The sequence below is a fragment of the Rhinatrema bivittatum genome, chromosome 10 (genome assembly GCF_901001135.1).
Source record: "Rhinatrema bivittatum chromosome 10, aRhiBiv1.1, whole genome shotgun sequence".
Taxonomy (NCBI): domain Eukaryota; kingdom Metazoa; phylum Chordata; class Amphibia; order Gymnophiona; family Rhinatrematidae; genus Rhinatrema; species Rhinatrema bivittatum.
In genome coordinates, this window is record NC_042624.1 from 20,488,686 (window position 1) to 20,500,029 (window position 11,344).

At 42.5% G+C, this 11,344-nt stretch overlaps 1 protein-coding gene across 1 annotated transcript in view; it reads left to right on the forward strand.

Annotated features, from left to right (window-relative positions):
• The window catches only part of HSD17B7 (hydroxysteroid 17-beta dehydrogenase 7), a gene marked incomplete in the record, with an annotated part of 167,007 nt that extends 161,603 nt beyond the window's left edge, over positions 1 to 5,404 (forward strand). The window contains 1 exon segment of the mRNA XM_029617811.1: positions 5,006 to 5,404. Within this exon segment, the coding sequence (XP_029473671.1) occupies positions 5,006 to 5,122 (117 nt within the window).
• Between the last annotated feature and the right edge of the window lie 5,940 nt (positions 5,405 to 11,344).

The window sequence follows — 11,344 nt, forward strand, 5'->3', positions numbered from 1 at the left end:
TGTCAAAAAAAAGACTTATCTCAGCATTAATGCCCCATCCTGTCGTGGCCGTGTTTCTTTTGTGAAAAACAACTGGCTCTCATTTCTTATTCAGCAGGTAACAAGAAGTGAGAGCCAGTCGTGTTTCTCCTTTCACTGTACTCTTCCCTAGCACACAAGGGATTTCTACCCACTCCTCAGGGAAGTTGTTCCATACATCTTCCACCATTTCTGTAAAAAATATTTTCTTAAGGTACCCCTGAGTCTACCCAATTTCACCCTCATCCCACAAACCCTTGTTCTAGAGCAGGGGTCGGGAACCCATGGCTCGCGAGCCAGATATGGCTCTTTTGAGGGCTGCATCTGGCTCGCAGACAGTCGCCACACTTTCCCGCTGACCCAGCTGCTCCCCGGTCCTCCTCCGCCTGGGCTTAAAATGCTGTCAGCCCGGGCGGAACGCGGCAGGACAGCTGGAGTCAGCGGCACCGGCGTGCTCTTTTCTTCCCCCCCGGCCCGGAAGAGGAAGTGGAGAGTATCGGGTGCCTGCGCGGCAAGAAGAGGCCACGCTAGTGCGCTCGGCATCGGCCCGAAGAAAAGAAGACTGCAGCGCGGCTCGGAGGAAAATGAAGAGCTTCAACCGCGGCCGATGGGACTCCGCCTCCGCGAGGGCTGAAAATGAAGAGGTTAGCGTTGGGAGGAGGCTGCTGCTGCCGCGAGTTCCTGGGGTGGGGGGGAGAGAGAGAGTGAATGAGCGAGCAAGCAACTCTCTCTCCCCCACCCCGGGAACTCGCGGCAGCAGCAGCCTCCTCCCAACGCTAACCTCTTCATTTTCAGCCCTCGCGGAGGCGGAGTCCCATCGGCCGCGGTTGAAGCTCTTCATTTTCCTCCGAGCCGCGCTGCAGTCTTCTTTTCTTCGGGCCGATGCCGAGCGCACTAGCGTGGCCTCTTCTTGCCGCGCAGGCACCCGATACTCTCCACTTCCTCTTCCGGGCCGCGGGGGGCGCTGTGCTTGTGTGTGTGTGAGAGAGAGAGATTGCATGTATGTGAATGATTGAGAGCCTGTACATATGAAAGAGAGTATGTCTGTGATTGAGAGCCTGCCTGTGAGAGAGAGAGAGAGCATGAATGTAAGTTTACCATTGGGAACCTGTATGTGTAAGTTTGTGATTGAAAACCTGTTTGTGTGAAAGAGTATGTGTGTATGATTGAGATCCTTTGTGTGTGAGAGAAATCATGTGTATGTATGATTAAGAGCCTGTGTGTATAAGTAAGAGAGAGATCATGTGTGTCTGTGTGTGATTGAGAGCTGGTTTATGTGATTGAGAGCCTGTGTTTAAATGAGAGAGAGAGACCATGTGTGTCTGTGTGTGATTGAGAGCTGATTTAGGTGAGGGAGCATGTGAGTATGTGATTGAGAGCCTGTGTGTAAATGAGAGAAAGAGAGGACATGTTTGTAAGCATGTGAATGAGAGTCTGTGTGTGAGAGAAAAAGACAGCATGTATTTATGTGATTGAAAGCCTGTGTGTGTGTGTAAGCGTGAAAAGATAGACAGCATGTGTGTAAATGTGTAATTAAGAGCCTATATAAGTGAGAGAGAAAAAACATGTGTATATGTGAGTATTGAGAGCATGTTTGTATAGGTGTGTCATTGAGAGCCAGTGTGAGTGAGAGCGCTGGTATGTGACTGAGAGAGGAGAAAGTTCCAAGCAAACCACCCCGCCTCCTGCTAATTCAGAACAATCTCAGGACACCTGGATATCAAACGTTCCCAGGTATGCAGAGCAAAAAAATTTTTGTATCCTTATTATTTTTCATTACTGGGTCTTTGTGTCTGCTATTTTGAAATATTTTGTTGGTATCTGGAAATGTTTTATATGCGTTTTTAATTATTGGATATTCCACTCATCAGCTGTTTCGAAATATGTTCTTTTTGTTAGTACAGTTTTACTGCTGATGATTTTATATTTCTTGATTTGTTTTATAAGGATGGGTGATGTTTCTTTTTTCCTTTGTTACACTGCATACAGAGACTCTGGCTTGTTGCAGTTTCCAATTCAGTTTTTTCTGCATGCTTCTTGTTATGCGTTTTGGTCTCTTTATTCTGTGTTAGGTGAGGGACAGCACGTGATTCAGTTGAGGTTTTCTGCTGGCGTGTAGTTTCTGTGTAAGACTCTATAGCAGCCTGACTTGGTCTGTTTTCCTAATAGGAGATGTATTGGTGTCTTAAGGCCTGGTGTAATATTTTCAGAGACTTATTGTACTTTAAAAGTGTGATCTTACATAAAATGCACACATTTACTTGTATTTAGTTTTAAACATATTGTATGGCTCTCATGGAATTACATTTTAAAATATGTGGCGTTTATGGCTCTCTCAGCCAAAAAGGTTCCTGACCCCTGTTCTAGAGCTTCCTTTCCATTGTCTTTTGTGCATTTATTCCTTGAAATAAATCTCATTTTTTAAATTGTATTTCAGCCATTTCTGGGCTTTGGAGGGAGAGAGGGGTAGAGGGAGTGGAGTAGAGTAGAGAGAGAGAGAGCCTCTGGGGAAGCCTTCACAGTAGTCAACTATTTATATGACTATAGGTGGGCCAGCTAATAGCTCAAGATTAGGAGTTGATGGTGGTTTAGGGGCCAGTTTTACATGCAGAATGAGACGAACAAACAGCACAGTATGCCTCGGTGAACATTTGATGTCATTTGGAGTGGATCAAATAATTTATCAAGGTGGCGTACGTAGAGGCAGGGAAACCTCCACCTCTACAGGTCAAGGCCCATTCTACAACGGCCCAGGTACCATCAAGCTAGGCCGAGATAACACAGTAGAAATCTCATGTATCATGAATTGCATTACAGCCGTTTCAGGCATATTGCACAGCTTAACCCCAGGAAAAAAGGTGTAGTTATTGCCTGAATCTCTTTGTCTGTTAGAAGATTATCGTATATTTTGGAAACAAAAGCACATTTATTTGTAGAGGCATTTGGAGACGAGCAAGATTAACAAGCAATTGAAAAGTTGTATTTTATGACTCCCTGTTTGCTGACATACCACATAGCTACTTGGCTGATTTTCAAAAGCCTACGTGCGCCGGGCCTAAAGCTGATGTGAGTATGTCCCGGGGCTTCGAAAAAGGGGGTGGGGGTGGGGGCGGGGCCAAAGGCCTCTGGCACAGTGGCCATTTGCCGCTGTGTTGGAGGATCGCGTGCCGGCAGATGCAACTTGCACCTGCCCAGAGACAGGCGCAACAGGTAAAATAAAGGTCGGGGGGGGGGGGTTTGGATAGGGCTAGGGGACGGGCGGGTTAGGGGAAGGGGAAGGGAGGTTAGATCAGGGGGTTAGGAAGTTCCCTCCCAGGCCGCTCCAAAATCAGAGCAGCCTGGAAGGGAATGGGGAAAGGCCGCAGGCGTCAGCGAGCGCAAGTTGCACAATTGTGCACCCCCTTGCACGTGCCGACCCCCAATTTTATATCAGGCACATGCATGTTATAAAATTGGGTGTCCATGTGCGCGTGCGCGCAACCTTTTAAAATCAACCCCTTAGTCTCTTGCAGGATCTTTATCCTATTGGACTGTATGCCATCCTGAACATAAAGCTCCACCCCACCACCAAGTTGCTCCTCTTTATCATTGTAATATAATTTGTACTCTGGTATAGCACTATCCCATTGGTTATCCTCCTTCCACCAGCTTAACTTATTTTCATCCTCTGCCATTACAAACATGTAATCTCTTATTGAGCTGCCCATGTGCTTCTGCATGCAGTCCTAACTTCTATTCACTTACAAATGCCTTCACAATGCAGATCTTCATTATCTTTTTCTTGCTTCTGTACTATTTCATGCCTTCCCATGACCTCTGTATTTCAGGTAAGCTGCTGTTATCCTCACCATTCTCCATTGCGAATTGCTGACTCCATACTTTATACCTTGCTGCGCAACATTCCTGCATCAGTTTTTGTTAGTGTGTCATGCATCATTAAAACCCTAGCTTTTTTAGACTTCTTTTAAATATTTAACTCCAGCTCTCTCTAATCATAGCCTTGTTGATTTTAACCATGTTTACTAGGAATTGTCACTAACTGGAATGTTTATGGTATAGGCAATATGGTGGGTCATTGTTTTTTTTTTAGATGCTGTGTAATTTTTATGTCTAATTGTACTTTGCATTATTATCTTTGAGTTTTTTCTGTTATCGGTCTTGTATGAGTTTGTACCTGGAAAGGCAGAATATAAACTTGTAAACTAAATTTAAATATATTTCCTGAAACCTCTTGATTGTCAGGTATGTTTGACTACATTGTATGGTCCATTAAGCAGGGTCTGTCTCTTATGTGTATTTACTGCCTTTGTCTAATAGCACTTTAGGGTAGTAGTAGTAGTAGAGCAGAAGCGCCAAGGTGCAGGGACTGTCCCTTGTGTGTGTTTGTACTTTGCTAAATAAATTTAGTAGCACTATAGAAATGAGTAAAAGTACTAGTAATGTGGTATCTTGTAGAACAGATGATAAATCTGTTTACTTATGGTGAACTTCCTATATTTTTGTGGATGTTCTATTAAAGCACTTCCCTTTCTCCTGCATGTATGATTGAGGTGTCCTTTGAAAGGGTAAAAACTAGTTTTGATAAAAATGTGATTTGTTTTTTGTTTAATTTATATGTGGTAAAAATGGTATTGTGTTACTCATATACCTCCTGGGGATCCCTTGCGTTAAAAGGTGAGAACAGTCAGTATGGGTTAGATATTCTTTTCCTGGCCCTCAGAAAGAGAGAGAAGTTAGTGTGGGCCAAGATTCTACTCTCTGGGTCTTTAAAGGAAGGAGCAGTCAGCATGGGGTAAATTTTTTAAAAATTACTATTATACTGTTTTTCAGGTTTTCACTTGAATCTGTTTAGTTTGATACAGATTTTTCCTGAAAGCATTAGTCTTAAGTTGCTACCCAGAAGAACCTGAAACCCATATGTGAAGTCAATATGGAGTTGTATTTCTATAGAAAATACCTTATTATTTCTTCTCTGATTTTTCTGCAGATGGATCTAGAGGAAGAAAGCAGTGAAATATTTTATCAGAAATTATTGGATCTGGAAGAGCAAAGTCTTAAAAAACTGTCTACAGCTGCAAAAACAATACATAGTAGTGTCTCTTAGATGCAGGATGTTTCCCCTAAGCACTACATTACCTTCCTTTCAGAGATATTGAACAGCAGAGATTTTATTTGTTGTTGTTTATAATACTGAACATCTGAGAATTCATTACTGTTCTGTCCTGATGATATGCAAAGTATGCCTAACTGTTATGGAGCTATGTGGTGCTTTTTTTCCACTGTTCATCTTTAAGAACTTTTATTTAAAAATTGTACTTCATTCATAAAAACTGAGTACTGCAGATTCTGTTTCTCAGATTATATAATAAAATGAGAGCAAATTGTATTTTATTGCATTCTATGAGCAGATAAAAAGACTTCAGAATGGAGGAATAGCCTAGTGGTTAGAGCAGCAGTCTCTGAACTATGGAAACCCGGATTCAAATCCTGCTTATGACCTTGAGCAAATCACTTCACTTCCATTTTCTCAGGTACCATCTTAGAAGATAACTTTCAAATTATTTCACATGGTCCCATTTATTGGCGCATAAACAGATATGCACAGATTATAAAATAATCTGTGCATATCTGTTTATGCACATTATAAACTACACATATGTCCACCCCCCTAACATATGTGCATATGTTTCATTATGTGCAATTATCAGCAATATATTGAAAATGCATGCCTCCTTATCATCTGGTCAGACCAGTCCAGACCAACAGGTTATGCCCTCCATCCAGCAGATGGAGACAGAGATGAGAAGGTTTGCTAAGGTCACCCCTTGCTGACCTCAACCTGCCATTATTCTCTGTCTCCAGCAGACAAACATTCCGTGTGTGTCTAAGGCCTGGTTAGGCTGGAATAAGAGAACGGACAGCTAATGTGGTGAAAGGCACGTCAGTCTTTCCCCAGTTAAGCATTTCTCCAGGGTGAAGATTCCTATTCTGCGAAACAACTCCTGAGGTGAAATAATTGTTTTTTCGTCCCTTAATCTAGCATAGCTGGGACCAGGAAGTTTCCGGTAACTTGTGTTAGCATTGGTCTATTGGGAGGCTAGTGGTAATTCTCCCTCCCTCTTCCTCTTCTCCTATCCTTCCTCTCCCTTATCTGGGCTCCTTGATTAAGAAGAAAAAGGCAAAAAAATAAAAGAAGCAATAGACATTGCTTCCTGTCAGTAAAGTTGGAAAAAAAAGGACAAGCAGCCTAAAAGAGGATCAGAACAGTGTTAGAACTGCATGGAGCAGCCTGAGGGTAAGGAGTTCGGATCTATTCGGAGGTGAATCCAGCAGATTTCCCCAGTATTCTTCCTATGCCGCTGTGGTGCAATCTATTAATAGAAAGTTATGGCTACCATGAAAAAGTGCAGAAAAAAGACCATGCTCTGCAGCAGCAGCAGGACCTGCAGGCAGTTGAGTGAAGTGTCAGCGAAATTGTGTTGGATGTGCCAGGAAGAAAGGGGGACCCTAGAAATCAGCAGTTCTGATGAAATTGAAGCAGGGGGGGACCATGGCAGCAGGACTTTTGGGGGTGATCTGAGGTAGTCAGTCCTCTGGGTCTCGCGGTCATGACAGCCATTTTGGGAGATCTGGGCAGTAACGTAGGGCCTCCATTTCTCAGCCTCATGGATAATGAAAGAAAGTTTTTGCATTTGGGACTCTCAGTCCAGAAAGGGGTAGTCCTTTTCCTTCTCTTGTGGATCCTTCAGCCTCCACTTGGGTCTCGGTGTTTAAGGAATTTGTCCACTGTCTGCAGGTCTATTTTGGCCTTCTTGTAGGAGGTTCTGGAAGAGAGATTGGCTCTTAATTCCTTGAAGGTTCAGGTCACAGCTATTGCCTGTTATAGAGGTTGTGTGTCAGGAGCATCCTTGTCTTCCCAGCCGAACGTTTCTAGTTGTCTAAGGGGAGTCCAGCACATCAGACCTCCTGTGGAAACTGAATTTGGTCTTATCCTTCCTTACAAACATGCTCTTTGAGCCAGTTAGGACCATTTTTATCAGACTGCTCACCTTGAAGGTAGTATTTTTGGTAATGATTTATTTGGCTAGGAAGATTTCGAGGTTATAGGCACATTCTTGTCATATGGTGCCTTCTTTTCTCTCCAAAGTGGTTTTAGCCTTTCATTTGAATCAGGTGATATGTTTCCCTTCTTTCCAGAGACAGGCTTCAGATAGACATAGTTTGCATTCCTTGAATGTCCACAGATCCTATTTGGTGGTAGCAGAAAGAGGTTTGCAGACTTTTTTCAAGAAAAGATTCGAAGATTACTAGGCCTATAGTTTATTGACTTTTTCTTATGTTTAAGAACTTGATTTTGTCTTTTAAATCTTGTTTGATTTATGTTTTTATAATGAATGTTCTTACATTGTAAACCGTGTAGACCCACTCCCATTGTATAAGCGGTATATAAAAGATTTTAAATAAATACATTCAGTTTCCAAGCAGCTACTCGAAGATTTATAGCCTATTAGAGGCAGCGTCTGGGAAACATTTAGAGAGAGATGTAGTACAGAAGTAAAAATAAGAGGCAGGTGGCACCTTATAGACTAACCAGCTTATTGACGCATGAGCTTTCGAGGACAGAGTCCAATTCGTCGAATTCACAGGTTTGATAACTAAACATACTATTTCATTATCTTTCTGGATATTTCTTCCATGTTTGACATGCCTGACTATACCATACTTTTGCAGCATCTACAGCAGATTTGTTTTATCAGCTTGTGGTGTTAATTTCAGTCTATTTTTATCTGATTGATTTTAACAAGGACTTAAATACAGATTAGTTTGAATTGGGTCAGGTGTTCCTCAAGGATCAGCTTTAACAGTCACCCTATTCAATCTGTTTATGTTCCCCTTGTGTCAGTTGTTAGTGAATTTATCAGCTTTATGCTGATGTTATACAGTTTTTTGTCCCCATCACTACATCAGTGATTGAATATATGGAAAAAAATACTGATTGCTTCACCAGCATTAAAGAATGGTTATTAGGGATGTGCAGAAGAAAAAAAATTCAGTTAATTTGTTTTGTTAGTATTCAAATTAGTTTTATTAGTTTCCAAACAAAAAAAAATCATTCATTCAATGCATTAGTTAATTTCTTTTGCCATTAAAAGCTGTGGGGGAAGTATTGCAGTCTATTCTGGGCTCCAGAATAGTGTGCTTTTTAATCAGTTCTAATGAAATATGAGAAGAAATCATCAAAAGGGAAAAGAACCGCAAGGTAGTTAGACTGTCTAAGTGTCATCAGTATTGGCATAATATTTTATTTTAAAAGTTTTTATATATTTATTTATTTATTTAACATTTTTTATATACCGAAGTTCTAGCAACAATGTTGCTAATCACTTCGGTTTACATATAACATTGGAGTGACTTAACAAGTGTGTCTTACATGGAACAGGAAAATGAACTTGGAGAAAATTGAATAAATACTAATAACAATGAACATTAAAACAACAACAGTAGTAATAGCAAAGTTATATACAGGCAAATTAAAGTAAATCAATTATGAATTAGGTATCTGCAAAATGGACAAGAGGGATTGGAAGATTAATTCTTATACCGCAAAATTAATTCTATATACCGCAAAATGGTCAGGATCTGACCTTCTAAGCGGATTACAAATAAACATATATAGTTAAAAGCAATACTATTCATTCATTCTAATTTAACGCGGTATAAGATTAACATAGAACTTTAAGCTTTAGATTCTACATTCAGTATCAAATCTTATCAAGTGAATAATAGTTTAAGGCTCAGCAAAGGGGTACCAGATTTACAGCATTGGCATGCATTCTAAGCACCATGAGAGGAGCAAAGAAGCAGCAAGAGGAGGAAGAACACCCTAAGGTGCAAAAAGCGGACACTAGCAATAGTGAAACAAATGATGGCATCAGAATCATAAGGCATCATGAAAGGAGAAAGAAGCAGAAAATGTGGCAGGAAAAATCCCAAGGTCCAGATAAAGGGATCAAGAATCAAAGAGTGGTATCAAGATTTCAAAAGCATAGGAGAGGTGCACAGCCTGAACCAGATTGGCAGGAAGACCTCAAATTGTATGAGCTGGAATATGCCACGAAAGTACAGTAGCAGAAAGAAGTTGAGAACCCCAAGGTATAAAATCTTTGCTTGGCAGCAAGGCTGAGAGCAGAAGGATCCATAGGTATAGAATGAGGGGCATAGCATTAAGATAGAGTGGCATGGGAGATGCTAGTCATTCCAGTGGAGCATACAGATAACTGTAGAGTGGGATGCTTCTCCTTTTCGATGTATGGCTGCACTTGGCTGATCCACCAGTCCAGTAGGATATGTTTGTGTCAAGAGTAAGCCACGTATGTTGTAGGTAGATAGGTACCCAAGTGCACAGTACAGTGGAACTGCGAGTGGCCCATGAAATCAGTTAGGTTCATGGAGTGGTGCAAAAAGTGTGTAAAAGGATGTGTAGTTGTGACAAGAGCAAGAGATGGCAAGGTGAATACCATGGATGAAGAATGGTATTCAAATCTTGATGAGTGTTTCAAATAAGTTTGCAAAGCAATATATGACTAGGGCATGATGAAAAGGTACTGTAGGGGAAGGGGATTTGAACACAGCTGGAGTAGGAGAAAGCACCCCTTGGGTACCAAAATTGGCTTGGAATGGCAGCAGCAGCAGTGCTGCTGGTGTATCTTAAGAACTGGAATGGTAGGAGCAGAGCAATGCAGTGAGAAGTGTGGCTGTAATGCCCGCAAAGCTGTGGTGTTGTCAGTGTCAGGTCCATTCAGCATTTGAAAAATAACTTTGCAGGCAGAAAATGTAGTATTCTTAGGGACTACATTAGTTTATTGGAAATTATAAGGATTCTGAGTCTTGCTAAAACTATTTTGATATGGTTGGAGTGTCATGTCCCAGGGTTTGTGGTTGGAGCAAAACAGGCTTATGCAGGATATGTGGTGGAGTATGGAGTGCTGAAGCTGGAAGTATCAGGCCACAGTGGTTATAGTTGGAGCAAGTCAGGCATATGCAGGATACATTAAGCCTCAGTGGATATGGTGGCGCATGGGATGATGTAGTTGGAAGTGTCAAGCCACATTGGTCATGGTTGCAGCAAGACAGGCTTATACAGGATACATCAGGCTTGAGTCGATTATGATAGAGCATGCAGTGATGCAGCTGGAAGTGTCAGGCCATAATGGTCGTGGTTGGAGCAAGACAGGCTTATGCAACACATGTCAAGCCTGAGGGGATAAGGTGGAGCATGGTATACTCAATTGTTGAAGTGAAGCAGGCAGAGGAAGTCAGTGCGCTGAGCTTCCAGGCTGAAGAGACATCCCTCAGCCCTGGAGCGCTATTGGCCCCCAAACCGCCATTTAAACCTTAAGAATTTTGGATGAAGCCACCACTAAGCGAGTGGAGGAACAAAGTGCCCTTAAAAGATCTGATGCCCCGAGAAGGAACGGTGGTACACCGATTCCTTCGGAGAGCCTTACCTTGCAAGGTTCCATGGGCCTATTGGTGAAGGAACAGTTCTATGATGACGGGTAATGGTAACCCCATGGAAAAAGGAAAAGAAGATCCAGAGGTACGTGTAGTTTGTAACTCTCCTTTAATTAGACCTCAAACTATTACACTAGATACTATTTGGACTGTTTTGGTATCGATGGACAAAGCAATAAATGCATTAACAATTATGCTGAAAGAGAATACTCTCAAAGTGTTATGGAGTCTCAATTTAGTGGACCCTTGGGCCGACCTGCAAGAGACTGGGAAAGGTATTCAATGTCTCTGGTAGCAGGCCGGGAGGCAGATGTTCAGGCAGGATGTAGAGGTGCTCTTCACCCTGGAAGCTGGGGCTCCCCCGGGAGGCGCCCGTAGGAGCCCAGCCATTGGGACTTAGGTGGCTTCATCCTTGGAAGCCGAAGCCCCCCCGGGAGGAGCCCGTAGGGGCCCGGCTGCTGGGACTTAGGTTGATGACCAGGACAGAGAACTGGAACCAGACTAGAACAGTAGACAGTAGACACTGGAACCAGGCAGGAACAGTAGACAGACTCGGACACTGGAACCAGGCAGGAACTGTAGCAAGATTCTGGTACTGGAACCAGGCAGGAACTGTAGCAGGCCGCGAACTAGGCCAACAGAAGTGGGAACAGGTCCAGGAACACGGAGGTAAGGGTCTGGTCGTGGCGCTCGCGGCCAGAACCATAACACAAAGCACAGAACTTATAAACTAAAGTTATTTCTATAGAATCCTCAATGAATGAAATGGATATGAAAATTACAGGAGTTGAAGCGGTTCAGAGCAATCTCA